Source organism: Gorilla gorilla, chromosome 8, assembly GCF_029281585.2.
Source record: "Gorilla gorilla gorilla isolate KB3781 chromosome 8, NHGRI_mGorGor1-v2.1_pri, whole genome shotgun sequence".
NCBI lineage: Eukaryota > Metazoa > Chordata > Mammalia > Primates > Hominidae > Gorilla > Gorilla gorilla.
Genome location: NC_073232.2, coordinates 91855523 through 91877841, shown reverse-complemented (window position 1 = coordinate 91877841; position 22319 = coordinate 91855523). Strand labels below are relative to the sequence as shown.

The 22319-nt window shown below is 51.1% G+C and overlaps 1 protein-coding gene across 5 annotated transcripts in view; it reads left to right on the top strand.

Annotated features, from left to right (window-relative positions):
- The window catches only part of ZCCHC24 (zinc finger CCHC-type containing 24), a 63379-nt gene that overhangs the window by 8900 nt on the left and 32160 nt on the right, over window positions 1-22319 (top strand). For 4 of the 5 annotated variants that reach the window (XM_004049642.5, XM_063710279.1, XM_063710282.1 and 1 more), the window contains exon 2: window positions 3943-4143. The exons of the other annotated variant lie outside the window; for it this stretch is intronic. In XM_004049642.5, coding sequence (XP_004049690.1) covers window positions 3943-4143 — 201 coding nt within the window. The remainder of the gene's footprint in view (window positions 1-3942; window positions 4144-22319) is intronic. 5 annotated transcript variants of the gene reach the window in all.

The window sequence follows — 22319 nt, the reverse complement described above, 5'->3', positions numbered from 1 at the left end:
TGGGCAGGCCTTCCCTGCTGGTGACCATCGCACCCAGGGCAGGCTGTGGGGCAATGGAGGGTTGCAGAACCTTTGTCTTCAGGGATGTCCAGCCTTGTGGGAGAGGTGAGGAGGCCTCACACACGGGGAGAGATTAGAGAGCGACTTCAGAGCTCCATTGGTCACTCAGGCGGAGCTGCGCCATGATACCTGCGCCCCCTCCTGCCAACCGCAGTGCTGACTGGGCTACGCTGGGGTGGGAGGGGTCAGCAAGGCCTCTGGTGGGAGTCAGGGCCTCTATGGCCGGGGGTGCTTCAGGAACACCTGGATCTGTGCTTTTCATGCTTTTCCTTGGAGCCTGAGGCCTGAGTAAGGGGAAGGGATGGGGTCAAGGCCACAACCCTGGAGTTAGAGCCCGATCTGGAGCCAGGCCCTGGAGGGGTTCTGGATGGACATAGAGAAGGGCATTCCCAGGCTGAGGCAGCAAGTGTGGGCTGGAGGGAGAAAGGCAGAGCTGCGCGGTGGGCATGGTGAGAGGAGCAGGGTTAGGGCTGACAGATGAAGGCTTTTAGGGCCACCTTGCACTCCAGCCACAGAAGGAAGGCCACAGAACAGATGGTGCCTGTGTCGGCCTCTGCATGCCAGGCTCCAGGGGCGTCTCTCAGGACCCGGGTGTCTGGACCCTAGGAAAGCAGGACCACAGGGATCAGCAAGGTCACCCTTCTTCCCCCTTCCCCGCTCCATTTTACGCTGTAGAGATGGGAAACCCAAGAGGCCGAGCCCCAGCTCCGAGCAGGAGGGGATAGAGCTCTGTGTCCTGGCCTCTGTTCCATCCAGTCCCCACAGGCTGTGGAAACAACCAGGAGACTGATTTGCCTTTCACCTCCCTGGCCTGAGCTCAAACGGGGCCTCAGAGAGGAAGCAGCTCACTGCCTCACCCACCCTTCACACTGGCCAGCCAAGCAGGACTTCTGGCCCTGGGGCCTGGCTGGGTGCCCTGGTCTGCGTCCCTGTGCCCCTGTGGGCCTCAGTTTCCCCATCTTTCATGTGGGAATGAGGTGGGGTCAGCTGACGGTCTCTACCCTTTCGGCTCTAAGGTAGCGTTCGTCTGGAATTAGGGCTGGGGGAAGGGCCCTAATTCCCTGGAGACAGGCTGGAGGGCACTAGAGGTGGGAAGGCCATGAGGAGGGGAAGCTCTGGCCTCACTTCTCTCACTGTGGAGCTGCCTGGGGCAGGGGCAAGGCTGCGGCCCCCCAGAGGGTGGGGTGTCGAGCTGCCAAGGAGAGGGCACCCGCTTAGAGGCCTCTGGCTGCCCAGGGATGCCTGTGGAGCCGTCCGTGGGCAGGGGACTGTGGCCGCAAGATGGGGGAGAGGTTTTTCAGGGTGTAATTAGTGCACTTTCTGGCACCCACCAAACTTCCCCTTCCTCTTGACAATTTGCTGCCAAACAGCCTGATTCCTGTGGACTTGCTTAAATCTTATCCAGGGGAAAAAAAAATAAAAATAAAAATAAAAAAAACGAAAGAAAGGAAGAAAAAGAAAAAATATTAAGAGGGTTGTTATTTGTGAAATTGTGTTTCCTAGCCATGAGGGTGAGTCACACCATTTGGGGCTTCAAGTTTCTTGTTTGGATGAACTTTTCTCTGGGAGGCTGGGGCGGATTTGGAGGGGGAGGGGGCCTTCTGGTGTGGGGAAAGTCTTCGAGTCAAGATAAGGGGAGACCCTGATGGTTGGGAAGTCCAGGTGCTCCAAGGCTGGGTGGGGCCGGGCTGGTCGTACCTGAATTGCCTGGGGGAGCTTGAAAAATACAGATTGGGCTGCAGTAGGCGGGGGCGTTGTTGTTTCATGGGGATGGAGTTTCAGTTTGAGAAGATGAAAAAGTTCTGGAGCTGGACGGTGGCGATGGCTGCACAACAGCATGAATGCTCTTAATGCCACTCAACTGTACACTTAAAAATCATTGAAATGGTCAATTTTGTTGTGTATATTTTGCCGCACACCTAAAAATACAGATTTTGGGCCCTCGATTCCAGGTGGCTGCTTTGGTAGGTCTGAGGTGGGGCCCAGAAAACTATTTGTTACAAGCTTCCCAGGTCATTCAGTACAGGTTGGGGCACACTCTTGTAATCTGTAAAATGGGATAGTGACTCATAGAGTTGTGGGCAGAATCAGCTATCTGAATACGTGTAAAATTTCCAGTGCTGGGGTCACAGTAAGAGCTTGGTCTGTGTCACTGTTATCCTGTGATCTGGTTTTTATCGGAACTCTCCCCCATGCCGTGGAAGGTTGGCCCCCATTGGCTCCCACAGCTTCAGGGACGGGGGACCCTCTGCTTCTCAAGGTGGACTGCTCCATCTTGGATTCATCTGAGAGCTGGAGTCCCCATCAGGCTGAACGCAGGTCAATGTGGAATCTTCCACCGGTCCTGGATTTGGTGGTCGGGCCGGGCAGTGATAAAGAAGATAGTCAGTAGGACCCATTGAAATCCTTCCCAGTCACTATAGGTGACTGTGTGCTGGGCTGGCCTGCCCCGAATGTGGTGTCTGTGTCTTTCCTTCCACATCCCAGGCTCTGATCCAGATGCACACGAGAGGGAACAGAGTCCCAGAAGGAAAGGGCTGTGGTCACACAGCCGTGTGTCCTGAGGCACCAAGAACATCAGTGGCACCCAGATGATGAGGACCATGTTGCTAGGAGGGGAGTGGCAGATGCCTGCAGATGGATACAGTTGGGTGGCTGGGACACATACTTGTGCGAAGTAGGATCTGCTTCAGTTGGAGGAGGCAAGGCTGTGCCCTGTGCCCTGGGGCCAGCTTGCAGCTCACCTCCCTCCCCTGCCTATGCTAAGGAAACACAGAAAGGACTGTCCCCAACCTGGGCTTCTGTCTGCCCCATCTTTGTAAGGGAGCCTGAGGCCCTTCCTTTCAGAGGCCCTGCTTCCCCTTCAGCCTGGAACTCCCCAAAACAAATCCTTGTCTCCCCATCAGACACAAGGCCCCCCAAGGTCCGTAGCTTATTCCTGCAGTTCTTGGGCACCTGTGCTGGGGCCAGGAGATACTCAAGCCCCAAGCCCAGATTTGTTGTTGACCCTCCTGGGGAGGCCGCCTCTTTCAGCCTTGGCCTTGCTCCAGGAAAGGGGGACCCCTGGCTGCTCCCTGCCAGCCCCACCTTCGCTAAATTCCAGTATGCAAGGCAGCCCGGAGCCCGTGACTCCTATAAATAGAGGCTGTATATACCAGGAGGGGGCCTGGGCCACGTCTACTTTGAAGCTAAGCAAAATGTCTGGTTCCTGTCATCTAGAGGTGAGAGAAATGGACCACTTCCCTCCTTGGGCTTCCAGAGAGGTGGTTTGGGGCCAGGCTGAGGGCTCCCCACACACAGACTACACAAGCCTCGGGCTGCAGGAAACCTGGCAAAGGGCTGGGCTTCAGTCTTGTCTAGTGTGAAGCGGGAGCAATGCCGCAAGCTGACATTCCCTTTCCTTACAAGGTGGGGAAACTGAGTCAGCAGTGACTTTCCTAAAGTCACCCCACCAGTTAGTGGCAGAGCCCCAAATCTGACAGGTTGCTTTCTACTATATGTTCTTACCTCATGGCAGTATGTTAAGAACTAATGGTAATAATAATAATAGCCATCATCAACATCATTGCCATTTACTGAGTGGTTCTGAAGTGCCAGGCATGAGATAAACTACTTTCCATTCATGACCTCATTTTAGCCTCATAGAAACCCTAGGAGGAGCTGTTACTAGGACCATTTTGCAGATAGGGCCACTGAGGCCCAGAGTAGTTAACTGGCTTGTCCATGGAGACACACTAGTTAGGATTTGAACTCAGGCTTCTGGAGCCCAGAGCCCTCGGGTAGCTGAAGACTCAGTGTGAATCCATGCGTGTGTTTGGGCGGGGGGTTATGGAACTTCTCCCAGGGCAGAGGCTGTAGTATGTGTGCCTCTGTCTCCCACAGGCGCTGAGCAACAGTGTGTACAAGGGCGCCTCACCCTATGGCTCCCTCAACAACATCGCCGATGGCCTCAGCTCCCTCACCGAGCACTTCTCAGACCTGACCCTCACCTCCGAGGCTCGCAAGCCCAGCAAGCGGCCCCCACCCAACTACCTGTGCCACCTGTGCTTCAACAAAGGACACTACATCAAGGACTGCCCCCAGGTAAGGCAGCCCTGGCGCAGGGGGTGCCCTTGGGCTCCCCTACTGACCTGCGGACAGGCTCCTGTGGGTAGGGCAGGTGAAGCGGTGTCCCCAGGGCCCCTTCCACCAATGAGTGGCCCCATGGTCCTCTGGCCTCTACCCTTTTGTCCCTGCTGGGATTTCTGAGGCAAGGCTGGCTGGTGTGGTCAGGACAGAGGCCCATCTTGGGCCCACGCTGGTTGGTCAGCAATCTGGGTGGGGGATTTTTGGACCCGAACTGGGCCCCCAAAGGAGGTTCTGTGCCTTTGGGTCTCCACCAGTCTTTTTTGCTAGGTGGGGCCTGTTCTGAGGGGGCAGTCTCCTCACAGCTCCCTGGAGGCCCCATCTCATCACATTCACGGGGAAGGAATGCAGGCTCTGGGCCAGGAATCCAGATGTGCACCCCCTCCCCTGAACCCCACCTCTGCCTCCTCAGCCTGTGAGGGAAGAGGGCAGGGGCCCTGCCCCACACTCTGTGCTCCCAGGATAGGGCTGGGGGAAGGCTTCAGGCACTGCAGGGCAGAGCATCTCTTTCTTGGAGTGAGAAGGGAGGGGCGGGCAGATCCAGGCCCCCACCTGATCCAATGCTTCAGTATGACAGAGTGGGCCTACCGTGCCAGCCCACCTACAGGATGGTCCCTGACCCACTGATAGACATGGTTTTGGGATCCTGGGAAAAGAGGGTAGTAGTCATTTTAAGTACAGCATGAGATTATCAGTGATTTTTTTTCCTATTAGTTTTTCCTATTTTCCAACTTTTTTATAATGTGGCATTTCTTTTATTTTACGTTTGTAATGGAAATGGAATCCTGGAAACTCTGGAAATGCATGTAGTGTTCCCCTCCAGATGCTGGAAACTGACGTGTGGTTGGGTGGGGCTGGGTCCCTGCAGGACCAGTGGGAGGCCAAAATGTGCTGTCATTCATTACATTCCCAAACTCTGCTCAGAAACGGCCACACCACGCTTCAGGTTCTTGCCGCTTAGAGTACGGCCCTGGCAGAGATGCATCAGTGCCTCCAGGGAGCTATTACAATTGCAGGCTCTCAGAGCAGCATCTTAGCAAGGTCCCCAGGTGATCTGTGTGCCCCCATCCCAGACTCTGCATACATAGTGGGAGCTGACCCACTGACGACTTTCCTGCAGACCCCACATCTCCAGTGGGTCCTGTCCTCCCCCTCAATATACACAGTAAGCAGGAGGCTATTGGCTCCCAGCAGAGAGTGAGTACCCTCAGCCCCCCTGGGGTTCTCTGGATAGAATGAGGGGCAAACAGGCAACTGAGGATCTAGTTGGTCCTTAAGGGCATGCTCATGGCCTGTGCAGTCCATAGCCTGTTGCACTTTGTCCAGCTGAGCCCCAGCACAGGGGACCCCAGCTCATGTGCACACAGCCATCCATAGCAGCCCTCCCTCATCCCCTGCCTACAGCCTGGGAAGTGGGCAGAGCCAGACTGAGCTCCGTTAAGGAGACAGGCATTGTGCTGAGTGCTCTCCAAGCAGTATTTCATTTAATGAAACTACTCTATGTGTTAAGTGCTCTATTTGCCTCATTTTCCATGGGGAAACAGATGCTTCGAGGGAGGAAGGGACTCACACAGGATTATTGAGCTATCAGTGGAAGAGCTGGGATTTTAATCCAGGCAGGCAGGTGACACTCAGACATCAACAGGGGCTCTGGGGCCCCGAGGAGGTATGCTGACTCTGGGCTGGCAGCCTGGGAATGCCACCAGGAGAAGGGCTTTGGAGAAGGGTGGCAGGGCCTCCCCCAGGGTGACCAATATCCAAAGGCAATGGATGTGAGCCAGAGGCCCGGGGTAGCAGAGGGTGTGTGTGTGTGTGTGTGTGTGCGTGTGTGTGGTGTGTGTGTGTGAGTGTATGTGCACGTGCATGCACCATCCTCTCTCCTGACAGGGCCAGCGCTCTTCTAAATGCTGGGCAGAAGGTCCCTGGCACCTTCCAGCACAGTGCTAACGTGGGATCTTCCTTCATAGAGATCATCATCTCATATTGGACTCTTAACTCTATGGCAGAAGGAGGAGCAGAGGCCTCATTTTACAGTCTTGGGGAGGTGGAGAGGGCAGAATGTATACGAGATCCCCAGTCTCAGGATTTCTGTATTCTTTGCCTCCTTGAGCTCCATGTCACTCCAAGCTAAGACCTGCATGGTCTGTGGGGCCTCAGTTTCTCACTCGAGCTTATTGAGGCCTTCTCCTGGCTCCATCCCAAACTTGATTCTGTCCTGGACTCCTGAAGGCCCAAGCACCTTCCTCCTCCCTTCATGAGTGGTGGGAGGACAGACAGAGGCTCGCAGCATCAGTTTCGTCGCCTGTCCCATGAGGCTAAGGAGAGCACTGACACCCAGGGTGTTGTGAGGACATAGTGAAACTATGCATGGAAGGTGCTTAGCACAGTGCCTGGCACACAGGAAGTGCTTAGTAAATGTTGGCTAGCATTTTTTTCTCCTTTGGGTCACTATGAAGAGTGCACCCATCTGGCAAGGCACTAGGTATTTGGGCAGGCTAGAACCTGATCGGATGCTGTCTACCCCTCACCTGGCCATAGCTCCAGGGGCAGGTGCTGGGCTGGATTCATCTCTGTGCTCCTCACCATCTGACCACGCCAGCTCAAGGGACCTCACACGCAGCGGTGCTCAGTGCAAGGCTCCCTGAAGGGAGGAACGGGTTGACAGGGCTTTTATAAACCACAGAAGGAAACCTGTGTCGCAAATGAAATAGTGTGTTAGAACCCAACTTCTATAATATTTAAAAGTAGAAGGATTTTCTTGGGAACAGCTTTATGAGATACAATTCACTTCCCATATAATTCCCGTTTGAAGTGTACAATTCAGTGATTTTCGTATATGCCTGGAGTTGTGCAGCTGTCACCTCAATCAGAGAACATTGTCATCACCTTGAAAAGGAATTTCATACTCCTTAGGTATCACCTCTTTTTTTTTTTTATTTTTTGAGACAGAGTCTAGCTCTGTTGCCCAGGCTGGAGTGCAATGGCATCATCTTGGCTCACTGCAACCTCCACCTCCTGTGCTCAAGTGATTCTCATGCCTCAGCCTCCCGAGTAGCTGAGAATCCAGGTGCTGCCATCATGCCTGGCTAATTTTTCTGTTTTTAATACAGATGGGGTTTCACCATGTTGGCCAGGCTGGTCTCAAACTCCTGGTCTCAAGTGATCCACCTGCCTCAGCCTCCCAAAGTGCTGGGATTATAGGCGTGAGCCACCTCGCCTGGCCCAGATGTCACCTCTTGATCATCCATCCCCTCGCATCCATAACCACTCATCTATTTCTCTCTCTGTAGATCTGTCTATTCTGGACATTTCATATAACTAGAATCATGTAACATGTGGTCTTTTATGACTGGCTTCTTTCACTTAGCATAATATTTTCATGGTTCATCCATGTTATAGTGTGTTAGGAAGTGTTCCTTCCTGTTGTATTTTCTGGAAGAGTTTGTAAAGTATCAGCAGTAATTATTTTCCAGATGTTTGATAGAATTCACCTGTGATGCCGTCTGCGCCCGGGCTTTCTTTTGTGGGTAGATTTTTGATGACTGCTCTGAACTCTTTACTCATTATAGACCTATTCTGATTTTTTTAAATTTCTTTTTGACTCAGTTGCTACAGTTTGCATCTTCCTAGGCATTTTTCCATTTTATCTAATTTGTCTAATTTGTTGGCATACAGTTATCCATAGTATTCTTTTATAATCCTTTTTATTTCTGTAAGGTCGTTAATAATGTTACTTCTTTCATTTCCGATTCTTGCAATTTGAGTCCTCTCTTTCTTCTTGTTTAATCTACCTAAAGTTTTGTCAATTATTTTGGACTTTTCAAAGAACAAACTTTTGGTTTAGCTGATTTTCTCTATTTTTTTCTATTATTTATCTCATTAATTTCCACTTTCATCTTTACTTTTAAATTATATTTAAAATACATATGGCATAAAATTTACCATCTTAACCACTTTTAGCTTACGGTTCAGTGGCATTAAATACATTCACATCGTTGTATGACCATCACCACCTTCCAGCCACAGAACTCTTTTTATCTTGCAAAACTGAAATTTATCTTGCAAAACTGAAATACTGTATCCATTACATAATAATTCTCCCTCCCTGCCCCCAGCAACCACCATTCTACTTTCTGTCTCTATGAATTTGACTACTCTAAATACCTCATATAAGTGGAATCACATGGCGTTTGTCTTTTGGTGACTGGCTTAGTTCACTTAGCATAATTTCCTCAAGTTTCATCCACATTGTAGCATGTATCCGTTTCATTCCTTTTTAAGGCTGAGTAATATTCCATTGTATGTATATACCACATTTTTTAATCAGTTCACCCATCAATGGACAACTGGATTGCTTCCACCTTTTGGTTATTGTGAATACTGCTGCTGTGATCGAGGGTTTATAAGTATCTTTGCTCGCTTTCAATTCTCCACTTCAATATTTATTATTTCCTTCCATCAGCTTGCTTTAGATTTAGTTTGCTCTTCTTTTTCTAGTTTCTTAAGGTGGAAGGTTAAGTTACTGATTTTATATCCTTCTTTTCTTTTCCTTCCTTCCTTCTATCCTTTCATCCTTCCTCTTTTTATGGAGACAGGATTCCACTCTGTCACCGAGGCTGGAGTGCGGTGGTGTGATCATAACTCATTGCAGACTCAAACTCCTGGGCTCAAGCAATCCTCCCATCTCAGCCTCCAAAAGTGCTGGGATTACAGGCATGATCCATTGTGTCTGGCCCCTTCTTTTCTTAATGTAGATAATTACAGCTATGAATTTTCCTCTGAGCCCCATCCCATAAGTTTTGGTATATTTTATCTTATTTTCATTTATCACAGGGCATTTTTTTTAATTTCCCTTGTGATTTCCTCTTTGACTCACTGGTTATTTAGGAGTGTGTTGTTTAATATCCACATATTTGCGTGTTTCCCAAACATCTTTTAGTGATTTCTAACCTTATTCCATTGTGGTCATAGAAGATATTTTATATTATATTAACACTTCTAAATTTATTGTGGTTTGTTTCAGAACCTAACATTATGAGTTATTCTGGAGAATGTTTTGTGTGCACTTGAGAGAAATGTATTCTGCTGTTGTTTGGTGGAGTGTTTTATAGATGTCTGTTAGGTCTGGTTGGTTCATAGTGATGTCTGTGTCTTCTCCTGCTTTGTTGATATTCTGCCTAGTTCTTTTATTATTATTTTAAGTGGGGATATTTAAGCCTCCAGAAATTATTGTTTGTCTATTTCTTTCTTCAATTCTGTCAGTTTTTGCTTCATGCATTTGAGTGTTCTATTATTAGGTGCACCTATGTTTATAGTTGTTGTATCTTCTTGATGGATTAATCATTTTATCCTTATAAAATGTCCTTCTTTATCTCTAATAACTGTTTTTTTTTGTTTTAAAGTATATTTTGTCTGATATTAGTATACCTAGCTTTCTAATAGTTGCAGATTACATGACAGATATTTTCCCATCCTTTTATTTTCAACCTATTCATATATTTGAATTTAAAGTGCATCTCCTGTAGATAGCACATAGTTGATCTTGTTTTTTGTTGTCTAATCTGAAAATCCTTGCCTTTTGATTGGATTGTTTAATCCACTCACATTTAATGCTCTTTTTGACGTAGATTTAGGTCTGCCATTTTACTGCCATTTGCTTTCTAAATTACTCATGTCTTTTTTATTTCTCTATTGCTTCTAAAGAATAACACAATAAATTGCTTTCTTTTGCATTGATTTTCTAACTAACATTTTAATTTCTTTAATGATTTTTTTTCACTATGTTTTGTGAGTTATTTTTTTAGGGTTGCTCTAGGGCTTATCTTATACATTGTGTCTTACCAGAATGCCTCAGATTTATAACTTGATTCCAGTGAGATAGAGAAATGTTACTCCTATGTAGCTCTATTCGCTCCTTGTTTTGGCTTTCAGCAGTTTTACTATACTGTGTCTGTTTGTGGATCTCTTTATGTTTATCCTGCTTAAAGTCTGTTGAAGTGCTTGGACGTATTGTTTAAATTTTTTCATCAGATTTGGAAAGTTTTCAGCCATGATTTCTTCAAATATTCTTTCTGCTCCTTTATCTCCTCTCCTTCTGTGAGATGATTTTTAAATGATCTAAATGCTTTAAAAACCTTTAATGGTCTAACTGGGAGTAAAATGTGCAGAACACTAGGCCCACCCTGCCTAGGTCCTGAAGCTGCCCATGGAGCCCCCGGGGTCTGAGGAGGGCAACAGTGAAAGCAAGCTTAAAGCATTCACTGCCACGGGAGCCAGGGGTTGGTCACTTATTACTTGGTCCTTTCTCACCTTAAGAGTAGGATAGAGGTGTCCAGAGCTCAGCTCATCAGACTGATGGGGCCTCTCACATATCCCCAGGGCAGTGGGAGGGGGATTGGACACTGGCAGGAAGACTGGGAGTCTCCCTCCCAAAACAGAGGGAGAAGGTGCTAGAAGCCAATTCTGAATGTCACCAAAGGGCAGTCCATCCTTGTGGGGTGAGGCTGTGCCTAGGCCACGGTCTAGCCATGGTCTAGCCATGGTCCAGCCAATGTCAGCACTGAACCAAGAAGGATTAGGACTCAAGAGTGTCTATCATTTGCTTCTTGAAAAAACAGCTGCTATTGTCCTCATGCAGTGCACCAGCCATCCGGCCCCAAGGTAATAATAATATCATACACTATACAATAGTAATAGCCTCTAAGCACTGAGTTTACCACTGGGTTTAGCATGTTCTATGTATTAGCTCATTTAATGCTGTCAAAAATTGTCTCGGTAGGTACTATAGTGGTCTTCAGTTGCCAGTTGATAAAACTGAGACCCAGAGAAGTGGAGTGACTTGCCCAAGGCCACACAGCTAGTGAATATCAAAGCTGGAATTGGAACTCAGGTGCTCCTGATTCCAGAGCGCATGCTTTTTCAATATCATCCTGCATCACCCTTGGCGTCCAGACTTTGATCTCCACTATCATTCTCAGAAAGTCAGGGTTCTTTTAAAAGATAGACGACTGGAAGTAGAGAGGGTCAAGGACAATGTGGGCAGAGGCCATCCCAAGCCTGGTCTGGCCAAGTTGGTGTGCCTGGTAGTTTCACCACCCAGCCTCAAGGTGTCTGCTGCCCCAGTTTAGTCAGGCAGGTCAGGAGTGGGTTGGGATTGCCAGCTCTGGTGGCAACAGAAAACCCACTGACTGCAGGGCGGCATGGTTGATATCTGCTGGGCCTGCCTGCAGGGTCGCCTGGTATCTCGTTTTGGCCTCTGCACACTGATGGGTCAGGACTCTGAAGGCATGAGCAGCAATGTGTTGCTCTGAGCCAGCTGCACTTGCCTGTAGGGGTCTGTGGTGGGGGCCTGGCGCAGTGCCACATCTGTGCCCAGGACACACAGTCTGTCCAGAACAGAGCAGGGCTCCAGACGTGTTCCCATCACCCAACCATTCCTGAGAGTTTCTTGTGCACCAGGCCTGTGCTGGATAAGGCCCTTCCCCTGTCCTTGGTGGGACAGATAGAAAGAGTATTGGCCACTCTGGGGGACCAGGGCTGTGGTGAGGTTTACTGTGCAGGCCCAGCTCAGCCTGGAGCTTCGTGGGAGGCCTCAGAGAGGAGGAGCTTGGATTTGGAGTGGGGAAGGCTTCCAAGCAAGCGTGTAAATAACAGGAATATGCTTTCCGGGCACTGTGAGCCCTGGGCCACAGCAGGCGCTCCTGGGGGAGGAGTGGGGGTGTGGCTGGAACAGGTGATGAAGGGCTTGTGTGACAGGCTGTGCAAACTTGGACTTTATCTGGAGGCCAGGGAGAAGGGTTTTAGGTGACATGCTCAGATTGGCATTTTGAAAGATCCTGCTAGTGGCAGGTTGGAGGCTGGGCTGAAGGAGGCAAGAATGCTAAGGAAGCCAGCCCCTGAACATGGATAGGGACTGATAAGACTGGACACAAGACAGCGGTGAGCAGAGGCTGAAGGGGAGGGAATGGATTCTGGCATGGAAAAGTACCATCTATGGGCCGTGGTGCCCAGTGAGAGGGAAGAGGGAGCAGGCAGCAAGGAGGGCTACCAGATCTTTACGGTGGCTGCCTGGGCAAATCAGCTGCCAACTGGGATACAAATACACGTGCATAAACAGGTAGGCTCGCCTTCCACTCTGCAGTTACTTATTGAACATCTACTGTGTGTCAGACACATAGCAAGCATTAGAGGACACCACAATGAGCAAAACAGGAAAGGCTCCCTCTGTCTAGGAGCTTGTGTTGCAGTTGGTGAAGTCAGGCAGTAAGTACAAATCAGTGGGAACATAGGGAACTATCAGATCAGATGAAGAACACAGAAGAGTGCTTTCATAGTGTGCACTGGGCTGCCTTCTCCTGGAGCAGCAGGAGTTAGTAGTTAGTAGCATGCATGCTTAGGCCCATGATACTTTTAGGGTCCACAGATATGTTTCTTTTTTTTTTTTTTTTCAGACGGAGTCTCGTTCTGTTGCCCAGGCTGGAGTGCAGTGGCGCGATCTCAGCTCACTGCAACCTCCACTTTTCGGGTTCAAGCGATTCTCCTGCCTCAGCCTCCCGAGTAGCTGGGATTACAGGTGCCTGCCACCACGCCTGACTGATTTTTGTATTTTTAGTAGAGACGGAGTTTTACCATGTTGGCCAGGCTGGTTTCAAACTCTTGACCTCAAGTGATCCGCCTGCCTTGGCCTCCCAAAATGCTGGAATTACAGGCGGGAGCAACTGCACCCGGCCACAGATATGTTTCTATTTGCCTATTTGTATTTATTTTATAACCAGACGAGAAAATGGGTATAATAGTGAATATATAATTATGAACTCAGCCTGGAGATTTGTGTTTACACCAATGCAGTCAGAAAATATATATATATATAATATATATATTTTGTTTGTTTTTGTTTTTTTGAGATGGAGTCTCACTCTGTCACCCAGGCTGGAGTCCAGTGGCGCCATTTCATCTCACTGCAAGCTCTATCTCCCAGGTTCAAGCTATTCTCCTCCCTCAGCCTCCCGAGTAGCTGGGATTACAGGCGCCCGCCACTACGCCTGGCTAATTTTTGAATTTTTAGTAGAGACAGGGTTTCACCATGTTGGCTAGGCTGGTCTCAAACTCCTGACCTCAAGAGATCTGCCTGCCTCGGCCTCCCAAAGTGCTGGGATTACAGGCGTGAGCCTCCATGCCCAGCCAGAAAATAAAATTTTTAATAAGGTTTTATGCAAAAAGGGCCCACAAAGGCAAAAGTGCTTAGGGTCCACAGAAGTCATAATGAAGCCCTGAAGGGTGTCTGGGGCAGCTTTCGATTGGGTGGCCACTGTGGGTCTCTCCTATGATAGGACATGAAAACTTCACATACTACCACTCCACTAAAGCTCAGGCAGGGGGAGGGTCCACATGCCCACAGTAAGGATCCTGATGTTGACATGGATGATATCTTGTTGAGGTCAAAGGATACAGCCTTGAATTTTTAACCCAAAGGCAACTTTTCCTAAGCTCTCTCTTTGCCCTTCACGGCTGTCAGGCCCAGCCATGCCCAGCCTGACAGCCACCCTTCAGGCGCTGACCTGGGAGCAGAAGCTCTCTAGAACCCGTTTCCATCACTTCTGAGACATTGTTAGTGGTACTCGTTACTCCTTTGAGGGAGGTCTGAGGGGTGTTGTCACCTGTGCCTCTTGTGTCCAGCTAAGAACCGGGCGCCGCAAGAGGTCTGGGAGGGCCTGAGCCCAGGGGAACTGCCATTCCTGAGTCAGCATGCCCAGGGCTGCTAATGAAATCCAGATGTTAGACAGAAAACAATCATCGCCCCCACCCATCTGGCAGCTCGGGTTTCTGGGAGATTGCAAAAGAAGAAAAATAGAGCCAAGAGAGAATGGAATCCTAGAACAGCTGAGATCTTAGAGGCAGGATGTAAATAGTCTCAGTGTCTTGCTGGGGAAAGGGCAGGAGACAAGGGAAAGAGGGGGCTGGCCCAGTCCCCCTTCTTCCTCACCCAGGTCTCTGCAGCCCTCGGACCCCAGCCCCTGCACCCCTCCCCAGGCCAGAGCAGGCTGGTCCTTGAAGGGAGTAGGCTGTTGGAGGCAGCAGGCAGGGCCGAGGCCCCCAGCCCATGTCTGACCCTTGCCTACAGTTTCCAACCCCTCATTCCAACCCTGACCTCACTGCAGGTCTGGGTGTCCTCTGGGACCAGAGTGGCTAGAGCCCAGGGAGGGGACAGGCCAAAAAGGACTGAGGCTAGGCAGAATTGTGGGCTGACTAGAAGCTTCTCCTCAGAACCCCAGAGCTGAGTGGCATAGGGATAGAGGATGAGGGGTATGGTGGGCCAGCTGGGGGACCTAGCTAGCCTCTTCTTCCCACCAGGGTAGCCTCACACATATCCACCTCACATGTTAGGGAGCATGCGAAGGGAAGGCTCTCAGGCTTATAAAGTTTAACACCATTGATTAGTTCAGACCCATCAACATACTGGTGGGGAAACTGAGGTTTTCTCACAACACTGGGGCTAAGGACTGCCTGTCATAAAAAAATGCATAGAAGGCTGGGTGCGGTGGCTCATGCCTGTAATCCCAGCACTTTGGGAGGCCGAGGTGAGCAGATCGCCTGAGGTCAGGAGTTTGAGACCAGCCCGGCCAACATGATGAAACCTCATCTCTGCTAAAAATACAAAAAAATTAGCCAGGTGTGGTGGCGCACACCTATAATCCCAGTTACTTGGGAGGCTGAGGCAGGAGAATTGCTTGAACTCAGGATGTGGAGGTTGCAGTGAGCCGAGATCGCACCACTGCACTCCAGCCTGGGCAACAAGAGCGAAACTCCATTTCTGAAATAAATGAATAAATAAATATAAAAAATGCATACAGGGAGGGGCAGAAAGATAACACCACAGACAAAAAGCCCTTTGAATGTTAGACAGTGGAATTAGCAAAGAAAGTGTTATACTGCCACCCATTACTCATTAGCAAACATCCAGAAGGAAGGAAGGAAGGAAGAAAGGAAAGAAGGGAGGGAGGGAGGAAGGGAGGGAGGGGGAAGGGAGAGGGAGAAGAGGGAGGACAGACAGCATCATTCTGTGTTCCCACTGAGGAAGGACTGGGCCTAGGGCAGATGGCATAGCAGGGGAAGGGTGCTGAAGGTAGCATTGCAGGGGGTTCTTCTGGAGCCTGGGCTGGCTGGCCAAGGGGCCTCAGCTGAGGTTCTTCCAGCACTTGGCACAGAACCTGGAATGTCGTGAGCACTCAGAGAATGTCAGCTGGGATGGGTGTTGCTGGGGGTGTCGTGCCTGCCGTTTGGCAGGTGGTGGCTTTGGCATAGATGCTGACGTTAGGGTAGTGCCCCAAACCCAGTGTCCGGGCCTCGAGGCTCTCCTCCTTGCCCTGCCGAAGCCCTCTCCTTTCAGTGAGGTGCCTTCGAGCACAGCCCTGAAGCCAGCCTGCCTGCGTTCCACCCCTGGCGCCGCCTTGTAGCAGCAGTGCTATGTGCCTTTGGGAAAAATTCATTCAGTCTTTCTAGGCCTCAGTTTCCTCCTCTGTAAAATGAAGATATTAAAACATCCTACTTCATGGGATGTTGTGAGCTTAACCGAGTTATTTTATCTGAAGTGTTTATAAGAGTGCCTGGCACCTTGCTTGCACTGCAAGTAGTAACTCTTAGGACCGTTAATTACTGTCATTATTATTATTATTACTATTATTATTATTTTGAGATAGAGTCTTGCTCTGTTGCCCAGGCTGCAGTGCAGTGGCATGATCTCAGCTCACTGCAGCCTCCGCTTCCCGAGTTCAAGCGACTCTCCTGCCTCCTGAGTAGCTGGAACTATAGACATGAACCACCACACTAGGCTAATTTTTGTATTTTTAGTAGAGACAGGGTTTCTCCATGTTGGCCAGGCTGGTCTCAAACTCCTGGCCTCATGAGATCTGCCCGCCTCGGCCTCCCAAAGTGCTGGGATTACAGGCGTGAGCCACCATGCCCAGCCTACTGTCGTTATTATTATGCCTCAACTCCGCTGTTTCAAACTGGCTTGAGAAGTCCCAGGGTTCTAAGAGACTGCTTCAGCACTGTGGGGATCCACAGAGGTGGCTGGAGCCCTCCCTTCCCACCCTCATTCCCTAAGGGAGGGGCTGCCTCTGGGAGGGGCTGCAGAGAGGCCAGGTGACAAGGCTGTGCTTTCTCAGGGGTCTTGGGGAGGGGACAGGGGAAGGCCCAGATGACTTTGAGTCCCCCAGATTGTGCTGGGGGGACTCTGCTGTGCCCAGGATGGGTGCTGTGGGAGGAGGGGCGATGCACAGCTGGAAGGTGCCCAGTGCCGCCTGTGGGCTGTCAGTTCCCCTATGGCCCAGGGAAGAGGAATCTCTCTCCAAGTGCTCGCCTAGGAGCAGCTGCGAGGGGTGGAGCAGGGGTGGGGGATTGGAGGGGTGGGGCATGGAGTGTGAGGGCTCATGGGAAGCCACTTTTATATCCTTCCTTCTGCCTCTTGCCTGGCAGGAAAGAGCCTAGGAGGGCCACTTTCACATCCTCAGCTGCCAGTTCTGCTTTTAGAAGAATTGCAGATGATAATTAGGAGTCCCCAGGAATCTCGATGGGTCAATGGCCTCACCTTCCCAGCCCTCTGCTTCTGAGCCTTAGGGACGGAGATGTTGGCAGAGCCTAGGAGCCAGGACCAGTCCTGGTCTTGAACTACCTGCAAGGCCTAGTGAATGGAACTCTGGAGCACAGCAAGTGCATCCTTAAGCTGAATAGCTCCAAGTGTCACCTCCTTTGGGAAGCCCTCTCTGATTTCTCCTTTCCTCCAAGCTCAGAGGGACTGGCCTCCTCTGAATGCCAGAAAGACTCACTCACTCACTCATTTATTCCTCACCTGCCAAGGGCCTCCAGTGTGCCAGGCCCTTGGCCTGCCCCTCTCACATGGCTTTCCTTTGTCTTGGAGTAACTCAAGTGCCCTTTGCTGTGAAGACTCCGGGGAAGGTTCTGGCTGGGACATCCCTTGGTCCCTCAACCTCAGTAAGAACAGGAGAGCCCCAGGCAGCGGAGTCTCACTGAGCTGGACTCAGAGTTCACTTTTGCTCTTTCCCAGCTGTGTGTCCTTCGCCGTGTTGCCCACCTTCTCCCAGGCATCTGTAAAATGGGTTCACCATCCTTGCAGAGTGTGTGTGGGGAAAGCGTCTAATGCAGGGCTTGGCATCCCACAAACACTCAGTAAGTAAGTGGCAGCCCTCACTGTTGGTATCACTTGTTAGGCCGTGGGGCTTCCTGAGCCAGATCTGTCCTCATTTGTAAAGTGAGGCTCATGTACCTGATGGGAGGGTTGGTGTGAGGGAGATGAGAAGCAGCCCGGATACCTGGGAAGCAACACACACCGGAGCCCCTCTCCTTCTCCCTGACCCACCCCTGCAGCTGCTTAATTTCATGCATGCACGCACAGACACATATGTGCACACATGCAAACGTGCGTGCATGCACACACCCCTTGGGCTCTTCAGCCTCAAGGCCTTGCTCACACTGTCCCCGAGTCTGCAGTGCCTTTCCCGAATCTCTTCTCTCCTATCCCCCTTTCAGAGCCCAGCTTGAGCCCATCTCTCTCAGGGGGTCTTCCCCAACCATCCAGGGCCTCAGAGCTCTCCTCTCTGAACCCTAACTTGTCAGGACAGCACCCCTACCCCAGAACCTGGTTTTAAGGCCCTCAAGAGGTAAGAAATCTCAACCAGGTTTCTCATCTTTCCCCCATCCCCATCTGGCCCCTAGGGGACAGAGAACGCCCCTCTTTGGGTGGGCTTCACTCTGCCCTGCCCCAGTCCTGGAAGGTAGCCCAGCCTGGGCCATTTGACCTCTGCTCAGCCTTCTCATCCCCACTCCACCTGTGCTATGGCCTCAGCCAGTGACTCTCTCATCTCCCCCAGGTTCAGCCCAAACACGTCCTCTTCCATGGTGCAGCCCCTATGCCCTTCTGTGCCCCATGTGCTCCTGCCTTGGTGAGCCGTGCCTAGCCCAGGGCCAGTCCTAGCACAAGCCTGTCTCCTACTTCCTGAGGTCACTTCCCAGGTGAGGTCTGTGTCTGCCTGGCAGGCAGAGGGAGCATGGCCTTGGGGTCAGAAGGCCCGAGCTCTCATCCCAGGGCTGTCTCTCTAGCTGTTCAACATTGGCCAAGTTGACCTTACCCTTGGGCCCCCACACCCCAATGCATGAAGTGGCATCAGCAATGAAGCCTGTCTCTCAGGGCTTCTGTGAGATCCAGAGGCGATCAGACAGGTGAACGCGCTTTGAGAACTGTGAAGTTATACCATTTGCTCCACTGCCCAGCGAGCAGTCACATTTGCTGAGATGATCAGAGGTGTGCGAGCGAGGGTGTTTAGGCCTTGGTGGCTGCTGTGAGCCACCCCTGCCTCAACTGCCATGGGGTCTTGGAGGCATATTTGTGAGGGCAGCATTTTCCATTTCCACCATGTCTGGGGTAGCTGCCCAGGGTGGAGCCTGTGTTGGGTGCCTCCTGCTCCCAGTGGCTTTGTGTGGAGTGGGAGGTGGCCCGGCTGGGGCAAGGTGGCCAGATCCCAGCCTGTGGGTTAGAGGACTTGGCACCACTGACCTGGCCTGACTTGGAGACATGGCTCCTCAACACACCGCCCCCACTCCCTCCCATTCCAAGGCTCAGGGCTCAGAGAAACGGGGCAGCAGGTGCAGGGAAGAAATGTGCATGGAATGGGGGTGAGGAGCCCGAGGACATCAGGCCTCCCTCATGCCTGGCTCATGGAGCACCTTCGTCTCATTTGCTGGCTGGGTTCTTACACTCACCTGGATGTCATCTGTGGCCCATGTGCCCACTCTTCTTCTTTCTTCATCTCTGTCTCTCATCCTTTCTTCCTCTTTTCTTTTGTAACAGATTACATAACTTGCCCCTGGTCCCACAGCTGGTTAGGATCAGGCCAAGTCTGTCTGACCTTAAGCTGTGCCTTTCCCACTGCTCCCTCTGCCCACAACAACGGATGGGGGTCCGTCCTCTAGGACATGCTGTAGACCTGCTGATCTCCGGCTCTGGCAGAAATCAGGCTGCAGGAGGCACTGTGAACCCAGGCCTTCCTCCCTGCCTGGCTTCCTCCAAGTTCCCTGGCTGTGTGGGAGCCACGGGTCTCTCCCCGACAGGTTGGGGTGATGGTGAGGTGGAGGGGTGCCCCCAAAGCAGTAGGCATGATGACAAGGGGTAAAACCCAACAGGGGCCCATGCTCCTCCGCTCCTTCCTGGGGACTGTGAAGCTCAAACAGAGCCTTGTGTCCCTCCCTTCCGCAGGCCCTCTGAGCCTTCCCCATGCATCAGTCCTCCCTCTGTGTTGCCAAAACACCCTGCACAAACGGCTTAGTATTTTGTATTCTCTTTTGATTGTGATCCCGGGGAGGGGGAAGGCTGGCAGAAAATCACTTAGCGCAGCACCTGGCGCATAGTGAGTGCTCAGCAAGTGTGAGCCATTGCGTTGCTGTGGCTTCAGTGCGCCATCCACAGTGTCTGCCGTGGTGCCCACTCTGAGCAGGGCCCCGTCATAAGGAAAACATATTAACAGCACAGCAGCTACACGCACAGGGAGCGCTGACTGTGTTCCGGGCACTGCTCTGAGCACTTTTCACCCATTGACTCCTCTAATCTTCTCATGGCCCTTGTGCTGGACACTCTTCTTATCCCCATTGCACAGAGGAGGAAATTGAGGCACAGAGAGGCTAAGTGACTTGCCCAGGGTCACACAGCTTGGACATGTTCCCCAGCAGTCTTGCTTCAGAGGCTGTGCTGTCATAAATATGTGCAAAAGAAAGGAAGAAATGAACAAGACTCAGGATATGGAGGAGGAAAGAAAGGCAGGGAGCTAATGTTGACTGAGCATCCTCCACGTACCAGCACATCACTGATGTCTTCAGAGACGTCAAGGGATTCACCCAGGGTCACACAGGAGCCAAGGGCATGGCTGGGATTTGAGCCCTGGGTGATTTCTAATCCCCTCCTCCCCACCTTATCCCACCAGCTCAGGCCTCAGAGAGCCAGCACAGTTCATCAAGGGCCCCCTGGACACCCCCAGCAGCCTTGGACCACATAGTCGAGTTGGAGGCAAGACAAGGAGTTACTCAGTGAGGCCACTCATTACCAACGCGTTTGGTTCTAACCAGCCATAGGTGAGGAGTTTAGAGGAAGGAGCAGAGCCAAGTGGGCGACCTTGAATAAGCCCATTGCCCTTGCCACACCTCAATTTCCCCTTCTGTGCAGTGGACCCAGCAATATGCATCCTGTCCCTCTAGGCTGCCGTGTAGGTCTCATGAGCTAACAAAGCTGGAAATGACGAAAGCCAAGCTGAACAAAAGTTAAGAGCTTTGTAGGAATAAAAATACTTTTATTTATGAACATCTAAAGGCTTTGCCTAAAAGTGTGGTCAGTGGACCGGCAGCAGTGGCAGTACCTGGAGCTTATCAAAAATGCACAGCCCGGGGCCTCAGGCTCCACCCCAGTCCTGCTGGGTCAGAGTCTGCATTTTCACAAGCTTCCCCCATCACCCATGGGAAACACTGGTCTAGGAATTTCTTGCTTCTCAGTTCCCCATTCCCGGAGGCTGCCTCTTGGGCCTTCTTTCCATAGCCTACAAGGGGTTCTTGGCAGGAAATTCCCATCTCGTTGGAGAAAATGCTGTGGCCCAGCCAGACCCCTGCCCTGCTCAACTGCCTAGGAGATATGAGTGCATCAGAATTAAGCTGAAGTTGGGCAGAGGCTCTAACAGCCTCTGTCACTCCAACAACCTCTGATGAGACCATTTGTTGGGAGTGCAGCTGCCACCAGAATCAACAAGGCCTTTCAGACCTGGGACAGGGTGCAGGGAGGAGTGAGGGGGTACCCTCAGCCTGGGCTCAGGAGGGCTAGGGGTTTCTTCTGAACAAAGGGCATTTGTACCAGATATTCTCCACCTTCACCCAGGAAGGCAAAAGGTTGAAACCGCAGTTGGAATGTTCCAGGTTAGAAATAAGAAGCAACGTCCCAACTGATCAGGAGCAAGCCAGCCAAGGACACTGAAGACTCCATCCCCTTAAATGTGTGGCCAGTGTGTGTGAGGTCAAGAGGCAGAGCTGGAACGGATTCCCAGAGGCCCTCTGCCCACCATCCTGCCCTGAGACCATTTTGACCTCAAGGGCCAAGGGACTCACCTAAGGTCACATAGCAAGGAGCCCTGGGTTCTGATTCCCTGTGCCTGGGGCCCCTTTTCATTGCAGGCCTTCCTGGAGGCTGGGGAGTGACCTTGATGACCTTAGCAACCTCCCTTGAAGCAGCCTGGAGGTTTTGAGCATGTCAATGGGAGGACGGGAGGGGCTGGCTTTGTGAGCCTAGCAACTCTGTGTGTCTCACTCTGTCTTAGCCTTCGTGGTACCCAAGATCATTAGGAATACCCCAGGGGCAGAAGTCCTCTGAGACAGATGCAGTGAGTCAGGGACAGGAACCCTGGACCCAAGGGGTCCAGGTAGAGGAAGCAAGTAGAGGCTTGGGAGGCCTGACATTGATGAAAAGCCTGGGGACCAGTGCTGTGTATCCTTAGGCCAGTTACTTGCAGTCTCTGTTTCCCTATGTGTAATATGGAGGAGAGGTTAGACAAGATCAGTGATTCCACCTCGGGCTTCACATTAGAACCACCTGGGCTTTTTTTTGTTTTTGGTTTGGTTTTTGGTGCTAGAAATTTGAATTCAGTAGATCCAGGGTGGGCCTGGCCAAGGGCATATCCCTAGCTCCCCAGGTGATTCTGACGTGCAGCTGGGCAAAAGCACCATTGCCAGGTCTGAGATGGTGGGGTGCTCTGGCAGCTGTGGTGGCTGCAGGTGATCATAACCACAATTATCCTTCTGAGGTCCTGGGAATGCAAGATTACAAGGTTCCGGGAGACTCCCAAATGAACATTCCAGAGGTTCTAGATATCCAGAGGTTCCAGATGTTCAACCTCAGATTCCCTAGGTCATGTGACTGCAGCTTTATTATTCTGGGAAGTGAAGCTTCCCACAATGGAGGATTCTGACACTTGAGTGTTCTGGTTTTGTGACTTTAAGAGTGTGAGGCTCTATAATCATTCTGTATACCTGAGGTACGTGCTTCTGAAACCTTCCATGTGTTTCTGTGTTCCAACTGCAGTTATTATTCT